The sequence below is a fragment of the Nicotiana sylvestris genome, chromosome 6, assembly GCF_000393655.2.
Source record: "Nicotiana sylvestris chromosome 6, ASM39365v2, whole genome shotgun sequence".
Lineage (NCBI taxonomy): Eukaryota > Viridiplantae > Streptophyta > Magnoliopsida > Solanales > Solanaceae > Nicotiana > Nicotiana sylvestris.
Window position 1 is genome coordinate 17,792,554 of NC_091062.1, and position 22,643 is coordinate 17,815,196.

The following is a 22,643-nucleotide window of genomic DNA, read 5'->3' on the forward strand; positions in this document are numbered from 1 at the left end:
GGAGATCAATCTTGGAGAACACTCTCGCTCCCTGAAGCTGGTCGAATAAATCATCAATGTGAGGCAAAGGATACTTCTTCTTAATTGTTACCTTGTTCAATTACCTATAATCAATGCACATTCTCATAGTGTCATCCTTCTTCTTCACGAATAGAACTGGCGCACCCCAAGGTGACACACTAGGCCGAATGAACCCTTTATCAAGGAGTTCCTGAAGCTGTTCTTTTAATTCCTTCAACTTCGCTGGTGCCATACAATCCGGCGGAATAGAAATGGTTTGAGTGACCGGCACCAGGTCAATACCAAAATCAATATCCCTGTCCGATGGCATGCCCGACAGGTCTGCAGGAAACACATCGGGAAAATCCATCACAACTGAAACAGAATCAATATTGGGAGTCTCAGCTCCGACATCCCTCACAAAGGCTAGATACGAAAGACAATCCTTCCCAACCATACGCTGGGCTTTTAAGAATAAAATCACTCTACTAGGAACATAATCAGGCATACCTCACCACTCAATCCGAGGCACCCCCGGTATAGCCAATGTGACTGTTTTAGCATGACAGTCTAGAATAGCACGAAACAGAGATAGCCAATCCATGCCCAAAATGACATTGAAATCCACCATACATAATAATAAAGGATCCACACGGGTCTACAGACCCCCAATAGTCACCACACACGACCGGTACACACTACAACAACAGTATCGCCCACAGGGTAGATACATGAATAGGTGAAGCAACAAACTCACGGGGCGCACCCAAATAACGAGCAAAGTATGATGACACATAAGAAAATGTGGAACCGGGATCAAATAATATAGAGGCATCTTTATGGCACACTGAAACAATACCTATAATGACAACATTTGAAGCAATAGCATCAGGTCTGCCTGGAAGTGCATAGAAACAGGCTTGACCACCACCTGATCGACCACCCCCTCTGGGGCGACCCCTAGCTGACTGACCTCTACCCCTAGCTGGCTGAGCGGGTGGTGGTGAAGTAACTGGCGCTGAAGCCTATGACTGACCCCTATACTAAGATGAACTCGCAAGATGATGAGGGCATTGCCTCCACATATAGCCCATCTCACCACACTCATAACAACTCTCAAGTGCTGGAGAAGGGGACTGAAGGAAACCCCTCGCACCGGAGTGACTAGAAGATGCGCTCGGCATGGACGAGCCCTGAACTGATGGAGCACGGGACAAACTCTGAGCTGGAAAGGCACTAAGTAATGACTGGCCCTAATGAGAACTGTGACAACCATGACCCGATGACGCCCCACAATAACCTAGGCGAGCTGGCTAAGCATGCCTGAATAGACGGCCTCTGCCGTGCTAAAACTGACCCCTCGAAGGAGTACCACTGTAACTACCAGATCCTCGAGGCCTCTTGGCCTCCCTCTCCTCTCACTCCTAGCGACAAACAGACTCAATCTCACGGGTAATATCCATAACCTCCTCGAAAGTAGCACCAATCATAAGAATATGAAACTGATAAGTAAAGCCATCAACAAACCTCCTAATACTCTCTCTCTATCTGTCGGAACCATCCAAATAGCATGACGAGGTAACTTGGAGAACCTCATCTCGTACTGCATCACAGTTATCTCTTCCTAATACAACCATTCAAACTCCCAACGCAGCTCCTCTCTGCGGGACTGCAGCACATACTTCTCCAGAAAAAAACGGAGAATTGCTGCCAGGTAAAGGGTGCTACACCAACAGGCCTACACCTCTCAAAAGCCTCCCACCAAGTAAAGGCAGCTCTAGAAAACTGATAAGTAGTAAAAGCGACCCCGCTGGTCTCCAGAATACCCGTTGTACGAAGCATCCTCTGGCACTTATCTAAGAAACCCTGGGCATCCTCGCCATCTGCACCATTGAAGGTCGGAGGTTGCAAGTTTACCAAACCTCTCAAACCTACACTGCTCATCCTCCGGCATAGCAGGAACTACATAGTCCTGAGTAGCTACAACCGGCTGGGCTGAATGTGCCCCTGGCGTCTAAAGTCCCTGCATGACCTGCTCAGGTGTGCGAGCAGCGGGAGTCTGATTGCCTCCCCCGGCCTGAGAAGCAGCTGCGACTGTAGTGGCTGAAACCGTCTGAGCTAGGCCAGCGCAAACTGAAAAGATCTGAGCCAAGGCCTCTTAAAGACCCGGAATCACAATGGGCACAGCTGGTGCCTGAGCTGGTGGATCTGTAGGTGCTGCTCTAGCTGCTCTACCTCTACCACGGCCACGTCCTCGGCCTCTGGTGGCCACAACTGGTGGTACTAAGGATCGTCCACCCCGACCAGTAGCGCGTGTCCTTACCATCTGTGAGAGAATACAATAAAAGAAGTTTAGTACTCGGATCAATAAATTCGCATGACAAGGATTTCAAGAATATGAAGTTTTTCCTAAAGGTTCTGCAGCCTCTCGAGGATAAATAGTGACGTCTCTGTACCGATTTGCAAGACTCTACTAAACCTGCTCATGACTTGTGAGACCTTATGTAACCTAGGCTCTGATGCCAACTTGTCACGACCCTAACCCGGACCCGGTCGTGATGGCGCCTCTCGTGAAGACAAGGCCAACCGACACTTCCTATTTTCCAATTATTAACAGTTAAGCATTTAAAAAACGCTCTAAACATGATAAAATAACTCCAAAATAACAATGATAACATAAATACGCAGAAGAACACCCATACATAGCCCTAACTGGGGTGTCACTAGTCATGAGCATCTATAAGTCATAATACGAATCCGCTAAGTCAAGAAACTAGTACAACTGTCTGAAAAGAGATAGAAGTGATAAAGGAGTAGAGACACGGGGCTGCGGACGCCAACAACTACCTCGTGTACTCCGAATGTCCGCCTAAAGCTGGAGGGATCAACACTCGGGAGCGGAACCAGCTACGCCTAAATCTGCACATAGGGTGTAGGGAGTAAAGTGAGTACTCCAACTCAGTGAGTAACAACTGTAAATAACGACTGAAAGTAAGAAAACACATAAGGCACAAGGCATTCTATAATGAAGCAGTAAAACCATTTAAAATTAGTAAATCAGTGAAAGATAGGTAAAACCCTTTAACTCACATGTAGTTTAATGAAAAGCCTTTTTCAATAATTAAGCAGGTAATTGACAGTCAATTATGAAAAGTAAACACATAAAGGCTCGCCCCTCGAGCACAGTATCAACAAATCCGCCCCTCGGGCAACATCTCAAAATAGTACTAGCCCCCTGGGCAAACACATAGAACAATACCAGCCCCTCGGGCTCAATCTCACATCACAATGGGTATCGCGCTCACTAGGGGTGTACAGACTCCTAGAGGGGCCCCTTACGACCCAAGCGCAATATCAAGCCACCTCGTGCCATCATCACTAGGCCCTCGGCCTCATATCAATCAAGCCACCTCGTGGCATACATATCTTAGGCCCTCAGCCTCATAATCATAATCAAATCCTCACAACATAGGCCCTCGGCCTTACTTAGTCAAAATCCTCACAAGCCCCTCGGGCAATAGTAAAACAGTGTTTCTCAGCTCAAACATCATTTAAAATAACGTTTAAGTCTTAAAACTGAGTAAACATGGTTGAATATGAAAACAGTGGAAAATAACATGACTGAGTTCAAGTATAAAGTCAAAACAGTGAGGAAATATCAATAAAAAGCCCCGAAGGGTTCAAATAGTTAGCACTAGGCCCAAATATGACATTCAGCCCAAATAATAATGATAGCAAATAGTTTTTAATCAAATATGTGGTAAAATCATCAACCGGGACGGACCAAGTCACAATCCCCAATAGTGCATGACCCCACACTCATCATCGAGCATCTGCCTCACCTAAATATAGCACTATGATGTGCAATCTGGGGTTTCAAACCCTCAGAACATCATTTACAATCATTACTCACCTCGAACCGGCAAAATCTCTAGCTCGCAATGCCTTTGCCCCTCGAATCGACCTCCACTCGCTTCGAATCTATCCAAAAACAGAACGAGGACGTCAAAATATGCTAAGGGAACGAAGCCCAAGCGAAAACAATCAATAAAGGGCACAAAATCTAAAATTACCAAAAACCGATCCCTGTGCCCACATCTCAAAATTCGATAACTTTTATATCAACACATTCCTTATCTCCCCTCGAGTTCATACATAACAAAAGTTCTCAAATCCGACCCCAAATGGTCTTCCAAATCCCCAATTAAAGGTCTAAGTTTCCAAGCCCTAGTTTCCCCAAATTTCACCCATAATCTCCATAATTTCTAGCTCTAATCCATGAATTAATAGCATAGGAACGTGTTTTAGGTCCAAATTCCCTACTTCAATGAAGTTCCCTTTAAATCCCTTTTTTCAAATCATCCAAAAAGCTCCCAAGTCGAAGTCAAAAATGGTGAAATAACTCAAACTCGTGAATAAAATAACTTATATGTTTTGCCCAGACCTTTCCGCATCTGCAGTTCTTCAACCGCATCTGCGGTACCGCATTTGCGATTATTCCTCCGCTTCTGCGGAAATCACTAACCAGCCCAAAATCGCATATGTAATAAGCCTTCCCATCTGCGACTCCACAGCGTCCATCCCAACCGCTTCTGCGGTTCCTGACATTTTTCCATAACCCGCTTTTGTGGCTTCTCTCTCGCATATGCGGTGCCGCACCTGCGGTCACCAATCCGCAGGTGCAAAAATACCAGAAGCAGCAATTTCAGCAGCTGCAACAACAATCCAAATTTCCCGTTAACCTTGCGAAATCAACCCGAGGCCCCTGGGACCTCAACCAAAAGCACATACATATCCTAATACCTTATTCAAACATGTTCCAATCATCAAAACACCTCAAACAACATCAAATCACTCAATACACATCGGATTCAAGCCAAACATTCCAAAATCTTCCAAATTCCGCTTTTGATCAAAAACCCAACAAAACCACGTCAAATTGACCTGAATTTTTGCACACTCATCCCAAATAACACAACGAAACTACTTCAACTCTAGAAATTCCATTCTAACCCTATATCAAAATCTCGCCTACCAACCGGAAATCGCCAAAATATCAACTTCGCCAATTCAAGCTTAAATCTACTCCGGACCTCCAAAACCCATTCTGATCGCACTCCTAAGTCCCAAACCACCTCCCAAAGCTAACCGAACTATCAGAACTCACATCCGAACTCTGTAACACATAAGTCAATATCCGGTTGACTTTTCCCACTTAAACTTTCTTAAAAGAGACTAAGTGTCTCAAACCTTGCCAAAATTATTCCGGATTCGATCCGACCAACCCGATACCACATAACACAGATAACAAAGCATCAAGAAGCATAAATGGGAAAAACAGAGCGTAACTCATTAAACGATTGGCCGGGTCGTCACAGCATGCTTGTCGACGAAGGACTGAGTATGTTGAGAAGGTAATATAGCCTTTGAGGGTCTATTATGTACTTGTTTGTTTTGACAACTAACACTTTTAATTTCACAGTTTTAAGAAAAGGCCGACTTGGTGGTGCAACTTCATGAAGAGCTTAAGATGAAAGAGGCCGAGACCCTGGGGTGGAGGCAAGGTATGGACAATCTTGCCTTTGAGAAGGAAACTCTTCGATAGCAGCTGGATTCACTTGAATGTCAATTTCAAAGCGTGAAGGATTAGAGCCTAGATCATGACCGTGAAATCGAGGAGCTTAAAGCTAAATCTGCTGCCGAGTTGGCCAAGGCCATATCTGACGCTGAGGTAATTATATCTTCGTACCGAGCCAATGCTGAAGCAACTAATGCTCAGGCCAAGGAGATTTCTTCTACAGCAGAAATTAAGTTATCAAGTGCACTTGATTATGCTAGGCGACAATCTCAGAGGGTAACCCTCGAGGAGGTACATGCCCGAGGCTTCGACCTCTCAGCCGATATCGAAAGGGTGAAGATTTTATAAGAAGGGGCTGTTGTTGCACCCCCTTTTTTTCCCCCGCGGAGAAAGTCTGGGTTTCGACATTCATGGGGGTAATGACTCATTTCCTTTTTAGGATTTGGGTATTTGAAGTATCGCCACCTAATTGATTATGGTGTGTTAGGGCACCTAGAGCGATTAACTCTTAGACTAGTTTGCATTACCAGAGATTTAGGGTAAGGGCTCGAAATAACCTTAAGGGGAAGGTGTTAGGCACCCCTCTCGGTCCACAACAGTGGGTCTCGGCCGAACTTAAACTATGTGAATTAGTCATTTTAACACACAAACAGTTTTAACACATACTTGCAAGTAAAGGCATGTTTTGACATTCTAAGCACATGTATGATTCAAGTAATGAAATGAAAAGAAAAGTTTTGAACAAGTTGCACATATATAAAGGGAAGTAAATTTATTTAAACAATGGAAATTGGGAAAGAGGGGTCCTAGGTTGGTTAGCCTACAGGATCACCCCACACAATGCCCGGTAATCACTCCTCGATGAGGGGCTACACGTGACATTAGCGCGTAGTCATCATATCCTTACTACCCAATTCCCTCCTCTTGTTCATAGCCTAAAGCGTTCTAATAACCTTGATAGATGTCCTATGGATGCACTACCCATCCCTTACTTATGGCCCTAGAGGTATTTGGGACCTCTAATTTAAGGTAGTTCTAGACCATCCTAAGGTATTTAAAGGAGAAAAGTCTAGGCGTCAATCAAAAACAATTAGGACTACATTTAAAGAAGGAATAATTAAAGGCTCACATTTACCCCACAAACAGGACAAATAAGTGCACGTCTCAAACAACAGTTTCAAGTATTTAGGAGAAAACCCCTAGAACATGATATCTAGGTGAGTAGAGATTATACAGCATTGAATTAAGACAAAGTGTCAAAGACCTATTAAGCTTGCCTACTGACTTTAGACCTATGAATGTGAGCAGTCTTAAATAACAAAGCGCAGTTTTTATAGTTGCAAGATTTTTAGTTGCCCTATAGGCTTGCCTAAGCGCATAACAGTGATGTCCTAAGAGCATGATATCTATATTGATTAGGAATGTAGTAAAACAGTGAACAATTTTTGAACGGACAACTTGAGATCCTATAGACATGTTTTCTAGCGGTATTAATTTAAGGCAGTGTTTGAAAACTTATTAGAGAAGCGGATAGATTAATTAACTAAACCAATTTAGAATATATAAACATGAACTGAATAGACCTTCTAAATGAACTGTTTTAAGTCTTATAAGCATGACTTTTAATTAAGCATGAGGTAAAATAAACAACATACATATAACCAAAGTGAAACCCCTATAGGCATGGTATCTATAGAGATGATTTTAACCTTATAGGTATGATCTCTATTATTAAAGCCATTTTTTAGATCCTATAGGCATGGTTTCTAATTGTGTGGAAGTAAAGCATAAAAACGCATTTGAATCAACATAGACCCTATAGGCATGGTATCTACCCAATTTACCCAATATATATAACGACCCTCTCTTTTTCACTAATCACCCCACTATTTGTTTACAATAATTATTACAGACCAAATGAATTGAATAAAATTACATAAATAGAACAGAAATTAATCTATATGGAGCCTGAAGTAGGCTTAAGTGATGTCCCAGCCTCCAGTAGTCTCAAATACCCAAAGTTCCATAGCCAATTTCATGTCTAGGTGTGTCAGAGTTCCGTAAGGACCTCAAGGATCCCGGGCAATGCTCATACTTAGACCTTTTCTCAAATAATAACTGATTTAGGTGCAATGTGGAAAGGCCAGATCTGATATACCAGAGTTCAGAGAGATCTCAAGGATCTCAATGCAGTACACATATCAGAGGGGCAGAACCTAGTATTCTAAGAGAAAAGTGAGAGTGCTTGACATAGTTTTGAGAAGGTTTTGAAAATCGTACAGAGATGACTTTAGGAGTGAAAAGGTTTTCTGAAACAAGAGATAGTTTGGTGGTAAAAGACAGTTTGAGAGGAGTACTAAAACTCTTTTGAAGATAGCAGACAATCAATTGTCATAAAACATCCAGATTCAGAAACACTCAACAAACAGATCTCACATGGGGATAAAGGGATTGGGGCATAGAAGAGTCAGATTAGGGGTACATGGATAGGGTATAGAGCAAACATACAGTCAACAAATACTGCATAAAACACTTAGGGTCTTAGTGACTTAGCAGGCTAGTCATAGACAGTAAATAGTTAAGATATAGATCACAGTTATAATATAGAAAGCCTGACATGTCTTGAACAGGATTAAACATACAGGCAGGGTCAATCACATACATCAAATAGCCAACATGATCACATAATTAGAGGATTGAACAGATATTCACAAACAGACTGGTTAAGCATCTTATAACTAGGTGGACTGTAGATATGCTAATCATACATTGAACATGTTTAGACATGCTAGGCAAAGAAGTAAGCAGGAATACAAATTGAATTCATAGATGATCAACTAGTGCAAGAATGAAACACATAGGGTTTGGATTTCAAAATTTAACTAGAGTCATACCAGTTGAAGGAAAGAGTGCAGAATATAAAGCAGATGTAGTTCCAATATCTAGCCTTGGCTTTCAGCTGGCTAGACCAGTGAATATCAAAAGTAGCAGAGGGGAAAAAGAGAGCTTTAGAGTGTAAGTGTGCTTTTGTGAACTAATATTCATTGTTAGAAGTGAGAATAGGAAGGAGTTTATATAGTAATCAAAAGCTTAGTAAAATAAGGTAAGGGATCAATTAAGTAGCAATCAGAGAAATTCAGGGAATCAATCACATGTAAAATCAGTGAGTCTTCCCTTTAATCAAAGGATAATCAATCAATGGTAAAAGTGGACAGATACTTAAGGAAGGAAATCGAGTACAACTTAAGTACAGAGTAGGTAATTAGGGGTGAATACACAAGGGTTTCAATTAAGGAAATAATCAGTAAGAATCAGCAAAAATAACAAATAAGGCAAGGAAAAAATTAATTAAGGCAAACAGTTCAATTAAACCGAGTAGGGAGGTAAGAATCAAAAGTTTTGTTAAGGAAAAACGTTCAAATCAAACTAGGAAATAAGGACTTTAAAATAATCAAGGGTTCAATCAAAGAGAAAATCATAAAAGAGTCAGAAAGTTTAGCGGATAAAATAAGGTAAGAAATGAAAAGTCAGGATTCGACACATAATTATAACACAACAAATAATTAAATCGACACTGATTCAAGATGAATAGTCATGATGAACAAAAACATATAGAATCAGTGAAATGTTGAACTAAGAAATTCAGTAGAGGCATATTAAGACAAGAAAATCATGAGCCATTCAAATGGCTAAAGAGAAATTACGAGAATCAAGGCAAGAACACAATCAGTACACCAGTACTCAGAAGCCAAACAAAGAAATGTCAGAAATTTAGAGTTTTCAGTACAAGTGAGTTAAGGTTGTAGAAAACTTACAAAATCAGTCAAACACATAAGAAGCAGAAGATCAAACACTAAAAAATCATCAAACATTTTGGAAAAGACATTTTCGAAAATCCTAGTTTAGGAAAAATGAAAAATCATTCGAAAATCACATGATTCTTGTAAAGAATCACAAGATTATTGTAAAACTAATATGAAACAAGTATAAATCATCTCAGATATGTATAGATCTAAGAGGTCCAGAAGAAATAAATTAGGGTTTTCGAGGAGAACAACACAGAGGTGAAGAAACATGCTTAGAAACCCATAGATCATAGTTGATGTAGGAAGATCTTACTCGGAATCACACTGGAATAACTTGAAACACGTGAGAAAGGAATCATAGATGCAAGCCAACTAACCCTGGTCCCTTGAGGGCCTTGGAGATGGCAATACCAACGTGAAAAAGGCTAATAGAGGCATGGGGGTGGTGAGAAACCCCCATAGATAGCCATAGATGAGTGATGGTGAGGTCCGATTAGGGTTAGATTTGAGAGCATTTGAGAGAGGGGAGGAATTTCAGGGCGGCAGATGGTGGAAAATGAAAAAGTTTGGGGGAGGGGGGTCGTTTGGTTTATTTTGGATAAGGGTTGTTTGTGGCCGTTGATCTTATGATCAACGGTCGAGATTAAAGGGTTTTGGGGCCGGATCGGGTCTTTAGGGTTTTGGCTGGGTAAATTTAAATTGGGATTGGGGTGGTATTGGGTTGAATTAGGTCTGAAATTGAAATAAAAAAAGGCCAGATTTTAAATAGCCACTTTTAATAGTTACATAATTTATAATAATAGTAAATGAGTTCCAAAAATTATTTTCGTGTACTAAAATAAATTAAAATAGTTATTTAATATTTTAAAAATATAAAAGACCATTTTATATATCAATAATGTAATTATGCATTAATATGGGCTATTATTGCAAAGATGTGCAATTTAGCCTAAAAATGTAAGAAAATGCACTAAAAATATTTAAGAATTGTGTTGGCATAAATAAAGAATTTAGATGACTAAATCATCACAAAAGTAATTTGGTGGACAATTATTGGATATTTTATAAATAAATGAGAAGAAATAAATTGATTTGGAGCTTTTAAAAAATTATAGAAAACTTATAAAAAATGTTTATGCATGCTTATAACTGCATATGTGCTATTTTGAAAGTATATATATCTATTAAAAATATATGGGAAAAATTAGGTATCAACAGCTGCTGCTCTGCTTTCCGATGAAGATGATTCTGCTAGTGGCTTCGAGAGTGTAGGAGACGAAGATGAAGTCCCCGAGGATGAGGCTCTCGAAGATGCGACTCCCGAAGATGTGACTCCGAAGTAGTCTTAGGTTTCCTTATTTTGTTTTTGTGCAAGTATCCTTTGTGTAAATATTCCTTATAATCATCCTTTGGAAATACAAGGGGAACTTTTTATCTTATTTTTGACTTGTGCTGGATTTCATATTGTCTTTATTTATGGAATACTTCTTTTGCATAACTTGAATGATTGGTCCGAGAATTGGCTTGGGCTTGGGAATAATCCCTTAGATCTTTATCGATAGGTATAATAATCCTTGAGCCAAGTTTAAATCGACCCGATGTGAACTCGAGATATCGTGACCCTTGAGCTTGGGTAGAGTGAGAACGGAGTTTTGTACAATATATTTTTGGCCCTTAAGCCTTTCGAAGTTGACCCTTAGGCTCTTATATATCGTCCCTTAGGCTCTTTATGTTGGCCCTTAGGCTCTTTAAGTTTGGCCGATTCGGCTTCTTAGAATGGCTATATAATTTTTCACTCATTTCGGTTAAAAGACTTAGTGAAAATTTAATTATGCCTTAGCACGTGTTTTTTATACCCGTAGGTTTTTTCGAAGGTTTGACATATCGGAACCTTATTAGTAATTTGTTTGTGTAAACATAATTGAATACCTCTTGAGGTATTTTCGAAGGTCGATGTTATAGAAGCCCTTGGATTTTTCAAGGGCTGAATTTATCGAAGCCCTTCATATTTTGCTTTTGCCGAGGGTAGCCTAATTTAACCAGTTTTTCAATGTTTGAAGGCCTTTAATTTATAGGGGAAGTCGAACGTCTCCGAGACGCATTATTTTGGTCGTAGCCTTTATATGACTGTAGTCTTTAGTATGGCAGTAGCCTTCGGGTATGTCACTTGGACTTGTTTCCCGATAACTTTCTGAACTTGTTCGAAAAGTTAGTCCCCGAGTATATTGGCATTGGCCTTTGTTTCGAGAGGGTGCCCCTTTGAGGTCTTATAAGTCCGAGTTTTCGATGACTCAGGTGTAGTCGATGACAATCCCCGAGTATTCGGGGGTGCTTTTATGCTTTGGCTCTTGAGTTGTTTCCCGTAGGATTATAAGTGTAGATCTCGTGTAATAGTAGACTTATTTGGGACACAAAGTGTTTTTTGATATTAACAGAATGCTTCTTCAAATAATTGATACATGTGTACATGTTTTGCCATCGGGGCTTGACTATTATATGGACACGGTTCATCTGACCGTTTGGCCCATTACAAAGTTTCCCAATCTAGGCCCTCTTAGGCGTTAAGTATTTTCCTTGAAAATATTACCTCCGAGGGTGATGCCCCCCAGTATTCAAGATTACTTAAAAAGAAACCTTGGATATTGTTGAGTTTTCCTTAGGCAACACATAGTTGTTGCCTCATTAAAAATCTTGCCGATAAAACCCATTTGGGACAAAATTTGAGCCAAGGGAAAAAGAGTGCAACATATGCTTTAAAACCTAAGGCCTTCATGTAAAAAGGGTGTCTTCGAGATCGCGCACTTTCGAGAGCTTCCGTCATGCCGAGTTTGTAGCCTTGGACTTGTCAGGGATGATTTCGGGCCCCGTTTTGACACCATGAAGCTGAGAATTTTACCCGAGCCAACTCCAAAGGCATATTTCCCTGGGTTAAGCTTCATGTCATATTGCCTCAAAACTTCGAATGTTTCCTACAAATGGATTAAAATGGTCCTCTACACACAGGGACTTAACTAGTCATATCATCAATATAGGCTTTCATTGTTTTACATGTCTATTCTTTGCTCATCCTGTTAACTGGACGTCGGTACATAGCTTCTTGGTCTGAGGCCTCCCTTTTTTTTTTGCTTCACCGGTTTGAACCTAGAATCGGTGCTCTACCGATATGTGGCGATTTTTGGCAGAATTCCTATTATAGCTAAGCGGGACCAAGCAAGTAATCCATATTATCGATAAGAAACTGAATGAGTTTGTTTTTCCGAGTTCGGGGGTTAATCCCGTTCTCAGGTGTACCTTTCTCTCGGGCAGTTGACTAGGTGGAATCAAACTCTTCGGGGAATGATGAAGGTTCGTGGAGTGAGGAAATCCTCTTCTTTGATTTCAATTACCTGCTATTCTGATTCCATCGAGGACGGGAGTTATGGTTGCTAGCTGTCTGCTTGCCTTTGAAGCTCGATTTCTCCGTGGTCAAGGGTTCTGGTATCGCCACTACTTCCTCCATTGCAAACATCTCTTTTGCATCATGTTGTTCTCCGCGGACTATTTTCACTCCTTCCTCCGTTGGGAATTTCATTATCTGGTGAAGAGTCGAAGGTACTGCCCTCATGTTGTGTATCCACGGTCTCTCAAGGTGTGCGTTATAACTCATGTCGCCTTCTATGACATGGAACTTGGTATCCTGTATGGTCCTGGATACATTTACTGGTAAGATAACTTCTCCCTTTATTGTTTCGCTTGCCATGTTGAATCCATTCAACGCCTGGAATGCAGGTACAATCTAGTCTTGTAGGCCGAGTTGTTCTACGACCCTCGATCTGATTATGTTCGCTGAGCTACCTGGATCCACTAAAAACGTTTAACTTGAATTTTATTTAAAAGGATAGAGATTACTAGGGCGTCGTTGTGAGGCTGGGATATGCCCTCTGCTTCATCGTCACAGAATGATAGGACGTTCTCGGGCACATAGCTCTGAGTCCGTTTCTCCCTTGTGATTGATACTTTGGTGCACTTGAATATAGGTCGTTGAGGTACATAGACTCCATTGACGATCATGTAGATAACATGATGTGGTTCTTTTTGCTCATTTTTCCTTGTGTCTCTCTCCCTGATATGATTCTTAACCCGATCACTTAGAAATTCCTGAAGGTGGCCCTCGTTGAACAACTGAGCCACCTCTTCCCTTAGCTACCGACAATCTTCCCTTCTATGACCATGTGTGCCATGATATTTGCACATCAAGTTCAGGTTCCTTTGAGATAGATCGTTCTGTATAGGCTTGGGCAACTTGGTATCTTTGATTCTTCCAATAGCTGAGACAATCCCCGATGCATCTACACTGAAGTTATATTCAGATAATCGAGGAGCCTCAACGGGACCGGTATGCTTATTGAACCCGCTCTTACTCGTGAGTCCTTGAGAGCTCCGACCTCGATCATTTCTCCAATCGTTTCGGGGAGTGTTTTGTTCCAAACTGTGATTCCTTTGATTGACATACGATTGATACCTTTCTATGTTCGATCTCGACTCCATGTTCGTATCCCTCGTGGGCTTGGTCGTAAACAGATTAGGATGAACTGAACCCGAGGGGGATCCTAATTGATTGTCCTCAACACTAATTTTTGATTGATAATGGTTGTGCACATCTGACCACGTCACAGTTGGGTACTCGATCAAGTTTTGCCTCAGTTGTCGAGAAGCAATCGAGCTTCGCTCGTTCAAACCCAGCATAAAGGCATGTACTGCCCAGTCGTCAGAGATCGGTGATAGTTCCATTCTTTCCATTTGAAACCTGGACACGAACTCCCTTAACATCTCATCGCTCCTTTGTTTTATTTTGAAGACATCCGATTTCCTCGTGACCACCTTTATGGCCCCGACATGGGCTTTAACGAAGGCATCTGCTAACATAGAGAATGAATCGATAGAGTTAGGGGCTAAGTTGTGATACCAAATCACATCTCCTTTTGAGAGTGTTTCCCCAAACTTTTTCAATAACACTAACTAGATTTCATCATCGTTCAAGTCATTTCCTTTGATCCCACAAGTATATGAAGTAATATGTTCGTTAGGGTCTATTGTTTCGTTATACTTAGCTATGTCGGGCATGCAAAACATTTTGGGAATAGGCATTGGAGCCGCACGCTAAGGGAATGGTTTTTGTATGAATATTTTTGTGTATAAACCTTTCAAAACTGGAGGTGCCCCTGGTATCTAGTCTACACGGGAGTTATCAGTCTCCACCTTCTTCTCATTATCTTAGATCTTCTTTTCTCCGAACTCAATCCTTTTGGTGAGTTCTTCAAGCATTTTCATAATCGTGAGGTCAGTCCCCGAGCCACTTTCATTAGGCCTTTCTAACGCTGGTTCAGTGTGCCGTGTGTTTACTGGTTAGGCAGTGTTTGGAGTTTTATTCTGACTTTGAAGTTGGGCAATAGCGATTTGCTGAGCTTGCAACATCTCGAATATCACTTGGAGGCTCACTCCCCCATCTCCCATTCCTTGTGTTCTTTGGCCACCGGATCCGACTTCCCTATGCATATTTCCTTAGGGGTCCGCACCTAGATCTGTATTCAAAGCGATGTGCGAGCTAACATTAACTGGTTTTGCATTTTGCTTTTCCCCTAGGTTTATCGGTGACCCCTATATTGCTGTTTTCTCCAAGGCCCTCATTGTCATGAACAAGTGTGTTTTGTGTGCGAGACATGTTCAAGCTTGAGAATCAAAAATCTTGACAAGAAAAAGTGTAAAGATAACGTGTGTAATGAGAATGAGTAAAGAAACAATCACTATTATTTTTAGCCACACGGTGGACGCCAAACTATTTACCTCGAAAATACAAGTAATAATTAAACTTGATTTGTGGTTTTAAAGATATGTGATTTAGTTCAATACTAGTTAGTAATCAAGAAATATGAAGTAGAAATGAAAAATAGAAGTTAATCAAACCAATAATACTTGACAGTGGTGACCTCGAGACGGTGATCTCGAGATAGGCTAAGAGCAGTAAAGTAAGAAAAGTAAAGTAAGAACAATGGAGCTAAAGGACAATGCCGATGAACAGTAGGCAAAAAGCTAGAGAGTATATTCTTTTCTCAGTCAAAGATGGTGTTACAAATGATTGGGGTCCCCTTTATATAATAAGGGAGCCGTAAATAAGGAATATCTCTATTTACATTAGGGAATATTCTTGGTACAACTGTCTAACCGCCTAGTACGGAATAGTACGATCATATTTCAGGATTCGCGCCATGACTTTGGGGAAGTGGCAGGAATCTAACTTGTTCTGGTACAAATCCATAACGGTACTATTTCGGGGCAGGACAAACTCGACCTTGGTATGCATCGTACTTCGTCTTCGAACACGGGTCTAGTCCCTCGAGCTCGAGCTTGGTCTTGTCCGGACTCGGACTTCAGACGACCTCTTAAGTATATAGATCGAAGGCATTCGATCTCTACTATATACATAACATGATTAGAATTCCGAACCTATAAGCTTGAAATCCTAGTTCTGTCTCTTGGAGGAATTGTAGTTTTTTGAACATTGTGATGACCCAAAAGGTCATCACTTCTTTTAGAAATGAATTTCGTGTTCCGAGGCCTTAAAACCTCCTTTTTGTCTCACCCCAATTTTCATGCATAGTCCAGGCGTGTATCCGGGAAGCCATTATGTGAAAATCTGTGAAAAATGATGAAGTTTGCATTTAAAATGAATTCAGGTTGACTTCGGTCAATATTTTGGGTAAACAAACTCGGACCCATGATTTGACGGTCTCAGAAGGTCCATAGGAAAAAATGGGACTTGGGCATATGTCCGGAATTGAATTCCGAAGTCCCAAGCCCGAGAAATGAATTTTTAAAGAAAATTATTTTCTAGAGATATATAAGAGTTTTTGGAAATAAAAGGTGTTTGAAATTGATGGTACCGGGCCCGTATTTTAGTTCTGGAGCCCGGTACAAGTTTGAAATAATAATTAGGTTGAATCTATAAAATTTGGTAAAGATCGGAATCGGTTTGGTATAAAACGAACTTAAAGTTGAGACATTGGAAATTTTGGTGTTCTTGAATGATTTCATGAATTTGGGGTATAATTCATAGTTGTTGATGTTATTTTGAGGATTTGATTGCACGAGCAAGTCCGTATGATATTTTTAGGTTGGTGTGCATGTTTGGTTTGGAGCCCCGAGGGCTCGGGTGAGTTTTGGATAGGCCATGGAGTGAAATTGGACTTAGGATCAAATGTTGGTATCTGGTATTTTTGCCCAGGCCTCTTATCTCGCAATTGCGAGATCAGGCTTCGTAATTGCGAAATGAGAGGTAAAGCGGTAGTTGAGGCTTGAATTGTATTTGTGGCATGAAAGTAAGTGTTTGGTATAACCTTAGCTTGAGGGATTATGAGTTGTGTCTTATTTTCTATGTGTTAATTGTGGAGTACGACGTATAGGCATGGTGACGAGTATCTATATGTCGGTGTCAAGCATGCCCGTGGGTCTAGTGTTGTAATTGTAGTGACTCCATTGAGATTTATTCATACTTAAAATGTTGATTATCATTGTTGGTTCCCTTGCTGGGATGTTATTGTTTATGATATTGTCTCCCTTTCCGGGATATTATTATTATGACATTGTCTCCCTAACCGGGATGTTATTGTTTACGATATTGTTTCCCTTGCCGGGATGTTGTTGTTATACTCATGTTCCCTTGCCGGGATTCTTTTGTGATTGTTGTAGATATATGAAATGGGATCGGGTTGCACGCCTGCAATGAGGTATATGAAATGGGATCGGGTTGCACGCCTGCAACAAGATGTGAAATGAAAGTGAATTCTGCATTTGTTTTCCTTATCCTTGTTAGTAATTGGATTTTGGTTTCTTTATATTCCTCCTGATATTTTGTTGTTATCTGTTGCTCCCGAAGCATGTTTTTCCCCTCCCATCTTTAACTATAATTGTCTGCTTTTATTTTTCCGTTGTATATGATTTAACTGCACAGGTTTATTTGGTAGTCTGGTCCTAGCCTCGTCACTACTTCGCGAGGTTAGGCTAGGCACTTACCAGCACATGGGGTCGGTTGTGCTGATACTACACTCTGCACTGTGTGCAGATACTGGTACCAGAGCGTTTGGACCACAGTGAGGTTGCTGCCTTCAGTCCAACAGGCCACCCGAGATAGTCCTGCAGGCGCCTGCAGGCCTTGGCACCTCCTTCTATCATTTCTTTTATGTTTTACTTATTTAGAGACAGATTCGTGTATTTCTATTCAAACCATATTTGTAGTATTCTTAAACAGTTTGTGAAATTGTGACACCAAATTCTAGGTAGAGTTGTATTTAGACTTCAGCAGTTTGTATTAAGTTAAATTATCAGATTTCGTCTTCCGCTTTGTTATTGATATTGTTATTTCCGCCGTTTGATATGTTGCTTTGAAATTATAAGGACTTAAAGACTGAAAAGGTTAGAAATTAGAATAATTTGGCTTGCCTAGTTTTCACCAGTAGGCACCGTCACGACTCCCGAGGGTGAGAAATTCGGGTCGTGACAGACATTTTGGAAAAATTAATGCATAATGAGCCCTAGGAGGCATTAATGTAGATTGCTAGTATATCGCAGGTACTTTTCACTTTTGCATTGTATTTGACATCCCAAATCCTATTAATGTTCAACTACATTCAGTTCATTTCAAGTTAATTTTTTCGTTTTGCAACGTTTAATTAATGTAATTTAAACACATTAGCTGACCATGCCATTATATAATCTCCTTCCTATGCAGATTTTCCATAGTACCTTAAATAGTTAAATCCTATATTCTAATACTTTAGCAAAGATGGCATACAAGTTAATGTTTCTTGTTGTTTTGGGTGTTCTCGTTCAAACTTCCTGTGCAAGGAAGCTTCTCGGGGATTCATTTTTACCCAATTTAGACTTAAACGGAGGGTTTGACCAAATTCTAGGAGGTCTTGGTGGCGGCGGCGGCGGCGGAGGTGGAGGAGGGGGTAGTGATGGTGGATTTGGTGTCGGCTTTGGATATGGCGAGGGTCACGGATCAGGAGCGAACGACAGTGGTGGCGGTGGTGGAGGCGGCGGAGGTGGTGGTGGAGGTAGTAATGGTGGGTATGGTATCGGCTTTGGATATGGCGAGGGTCATGGGTCAGGTGCAAATGGTGGTGGCGGCGGTGGAGGAGGTGGTGGAGGCGGTGCTAAAGATGGTGGTAGTGGTTTTGGTTTCGGAGAAGGATGGGGCCACGGTGGTAGTAGATTTTGATACCACTTTTTTGTTCAAATAATTTTATTATTTGGCGTGATGTAATTCTATTCTTCATTAATTATAGTAATAATCTGCTGGATCAAGATTTTTATGTTACTCTTAGTTAGATCGATCTTATTGCATATTCAAATAAGCAAAATTTTATGTTTTGTAATAATAGACTGAAAGTAATATAGTCAGTTTTTGGTGTATGATTTTGAATTTAATAGAAGTTACATGCTCTTCTGTACTTATGTTATTACATCTGAATAATTGACTTAGAGCCTATTTGGACATAAGAATTTTTTCTCTTTTTTTTTCATAATTTTTTTATTTTTTTTCAAAATCAACATTTGTTCATAAAATTTTCAATTTTCACTTGAAGATACATTTTGGAAATTTTCGAAAATTTGAAAAACTCTAAAAAATTATTTTTCAAAATTTTCACTCAAATCACTCACAAAACTTCAAAAACAATCTAAAATCATATTCATGTCCAAACACAACTCTAAATTTCAAATACCATTTTCACTTGAAAATATTTTTTCCCTAGTTTGGAATTTTACAATTCTTATGTCCAAACGCCCACTTAATCTTCATTCACTTATATAAAATTTCATTGAGTTTCTTGCAAAAATGTAAGGTAAAAATATCTATAATAGGTCCAATGTGATCTTACTCTTTTTTGGATATTCTGTATACTCTTTTTTGGATATTCTGTACAACTAACTTAGTGCATCGAGTTGCCTTTAAAATGTTCCAACGTAGTTTTCATTCTTGTTGCTTTTCTAAATCATTTTTCGTAAAATTAAACATCGGTTTAGCTTTTATTTTTTTCTTCCTCGTTTACTTAAACAAAGCTATTTATTGTTAATTTTCTTAGCAAGTGGGAGTAAAAAAATAAAGGGCAGCTCAACGCATAAAGTATTCCGTATTTATGTAAGATTCAAGGAAGGGCCTTACCCCAAGTGGAGTGATATAGATAACATATCCTAATGCAAACATTAATGACTATTTCTACGGCTCGAACCTCTCACCTATAGGTCACAGCGAGACAACTTTGCTTATGCTCCAAAAGTGTGATTACTACTTTGTAAGTATTCAACACGTGAACATGGTCCAGTGTACTGTATATATCTGAAACAACAATCTCAGCCAAGAGATATTCAACAGCCAAATGGCAAACTAAAGGCCTCATTCTTTCACTGAAAAAATCACTAAGTGAAATCCAAATCCGAAGCAAGAACCAATCAGCTTCTGCTTAGGTGTACACTTTGTGATCCTCAAAATCCATTAATTTCCATATAAAAACCTCCATTCCCAAGCAATGTAAATATAGAGTAAGTTTTTTCATAGTTCAAACTTAGCATCAGCACAAAGAAGATAAAAAAGAAATCTTCAAATGGCAACTTCTGCAATTCAACAATCTGCATTTTCTGGGCAGACAGCTCTTAAGTCACAAAATGAGCTCGTTAGGAAAATTGGTAGCTTTAATGGTGGACGTGCCACAATGAGACGTACCGTTAAAAGTGCCCCACAAAGCATTTGGTAATTTATTTCTTTCTTTATCTATCTTCAATAAATTATCTAGTAGGTCGTCTGTATCAATTTATGTATTTTAGTTTGAATTGGCATGAAGATTTTTAAAGTACCAAGAACTCATAAACTCCACTTCTGATGATTATTTAAATACACTGAGCATTGGAAGTAACATTTGTACATGACTTTATATTCTACCGAGAAAGTAAAATTGTAATTTGATTAATCAAGAGCATGATGCCATAAATGTAACAAAATATTGTGCCTTGATGAAATAGGTATGGAGAAGACAGGCCAAAGTACTTGGGACCATTCTCCGAGCAAACTCCATCTTACTTGACTGGCGAGTTTCCAGGTGATTATGGGTGGGACACCGCTGGACTCTCAGCTGACCCTGAAACATTCGCCAGGAACCGTGAGCTTGAGGTGATCCATTGCCGTTGGGCCATGCTTGGTGCTTTGGGTTGTGTCTTCCCTGAAATCCTTTCCAAGAATGGTGTTAAATTCGGTGAGGCAGTTTGGTTCAAGGCTGGATCTCAAATTTTCTCAGAAGGCGGTCTTGACTACCTTGGTAACCCAAACCTTATTCATGCACAGAGCATTCTTGCTATTTGGGCATCCCAAGTTGTGCTCATGGGCTTAATTGAAGGATACAGAGTTGGCGGAGGCCCACTGGGTGAAGGTCTTGACAAAATTTATCCGGGAGGAGCTTTTGACCCACTAGGGCTCGCTGATGATCCCGAGGCATTCGCTGAGTTGAAGGTGAAGGAAATCAAGAACGGCCGATTGGCTATGTTCTCAATGTTTGGATTTTTCGTTCAAGCGATTGTCACAGGAAAGGGACCAATTGAAAACCTTTTCGATCACATTGCTGACCCTGTAGCCAACAACGCTTGGGCTTTTGCCACTAACTTTGTACCCGGAAAATGAAATGAATAGCCTGTAATATGTAAAATGTGTGGAGCTAGCTGTTTCATATTCTTGATGTAATATGAACTTGCTAATACTAATGCAAACTGGTCTAGTCATATACCTCTCGTTAAGATAGTCATTTAAAGATTTCCATGGTAGAAGAAGCACTTTTTAGGTACCTTAATGCTATATAAAGTAACGATATTTCAATGAGTTCTTTGTATTTTGTACTGTTAAAGTATGCACTTTTTAGTACTAATTTGCACCATGTCTACTTAGCCTTACTCATTTCTTTGCAAAACAATAAAGGGTTAATTTCATGAGATAGAAGAGAAATTGTATAATTTTAAAAAGTAAAAGATAAGGGAGAGGAGTTGTATTTTTGGAGAAACTAGGGTGAAGCCTAGAAGCTATGTCAAGGACAATTTCGTGAGGTAGAGAATCGAATCCATATCTTGTGGGAGGTTCATCAGAATGACACTTCTGTTTGTTGGTTTCTGTATCCATGACCATGACACATACAAAGATAAGTAGACAGACTTGGAAATGGATGCCTGGACTCTTAGGAACTCTGGTAATTCTTATAGTCCGTAAACAAAAGAGCAATCTTGGTATTACTGCAATTCTTTGGAAAAATGCATATATTGGTACTAGTTGATAAATATTCATTTTTCCAAATGTCTTTTAGTTTTTTCAAGAGCAATAATCTTTTAGGAACTTGTAATGCATTTAGTGTACATTGTTAAATGTGGCCAAGACTCTTGAGTTGCCCTTTTGAGTATTTATACTTGTGTATGATCAAGTGAAAGGACTATTAATAAATGTCATTCTTTTGACAAAACAGAAACATGCTCAAAGTAGCAACTAACCATTTATCTGTACCTCTATTCAAGCATAAATAACCTGCACTCTGCAGCGCTATGTTATAAATCACAATGTAGAAAACTGAGTTGATTCTTTGACATACTGCTTGTGTCCAAGAAGGACTTAGGGTAATGGCATTAAAAGAACAACAAAGGACTAAAGATCCATTTGTCAGTGTTTCGAATCCACTTCTAAGCAGGCAAAAGGTCCAAATCATAGCGGGGAGCAAGCTGGAAATGCTAAAATATGTTAAGCATATATGACAAAGTTTTTTATTAAGAAGGTATAAATAATTTTGATGATCTAATTTTGTAAAAGATCTATTGGTGGGGTATCAATCCAATTAAGGCAACCCACATGAGCAAATGTCTGAAATAAATTAGGCATCCCCTGAAACTTTAGCGTCCTAAAGACACCATTTTGAGGATCATATGAAACCAAATTTCCACCTTTGTACTCAAGCAATAGCTCTCCATTCTTTAACATGCATAGAACTTTCACCAATGGTTGCAAATGTTGAGTGACGAAATTTTGAGTTGGTGTATGAGCCCCAATTGTATACTTCACCCATGACTCTTTCACATTGTATTCTTTCATTACCCAAATTTCTATTCCTCCGCCATTTTGGCGAGGCAAAGTTAGAGCAATGGCAAGACAATCTTCAACAACTGCTAGATGAAAGTTGCCAATTCTTGGGTTTAAATCA

The 22,643-nt window shown here is 39.9% G+C and overlaps 2 protein-coding genes across 2 annotated transcripts; both read left to right on the plus strand.

Moving 5' to 3' along the window:
- The first annotated feature begins 18,202 nt into the window (after positions 1 to 18,202).
- Positions 18,203 to 18,640, plus strand: LOC104248105 (glycine-rich cell wall structural protein 2-like). Its single transcript, XM_009804293.1, has one exon. The coding sequence runs from the start codon at positions 18,203 to 18,205 to the stop codon at positions 18,638 to 18,640; it is 438 nt and encodes a 145-aa protein (XP_009802595.1).
- Positions 18,641 to 19,818: 1,178 nt separating this feature from the next.
- Positions 19,819 to 21,286, plus strand: LOC104248104 (chlorophyll a-b binding protein 36, chloroplastic). The gene is made up of 2 exons (XM_009804292.2): positions 19,819 to 20,170; positions 20,440 to 21,286. Exons 1-2 carry the CDS (start codon positions 20,025 to 20,027, stop codon positions 21,089 to 21,091), a joined length of 798 nt encoding a protein of 265 aa, XP_009802594.1. The 5' UTR covers positions 19,819 to 20,024; the 3' UTR covers positions 21,092 to 21,286.
- Positions 21,287 to 22,643: the final 1,357 nt, after the last annotated feature.

What these genes read in the sequence shown, in the direction of transcription:
- LOC104248105 (XM_009804293.1), top strand. Translation starts at nt 18,203, where the DNA reads ATGGCATACAAGTTAATGTTTCTTGTTGTTTTGGGTGTTCTCGTTCAA.
- LOC104248104 (XM_009804292.2), top strand. Translation starts at nt 20,025, where the DNA reads ATGGCAACTTCTGCAATTCAACAATCTGCATTTTCTGGGCAGACAGCT. An exon ending in AGTGCCCCACAAAGCATTTG is followed by an intron (nt 20,171 to 20,439) that starts GTAATTTATTTC and finishes TTGATGAAATAG; the next exon opens with GTATGGAGAAGACAGGCCAA.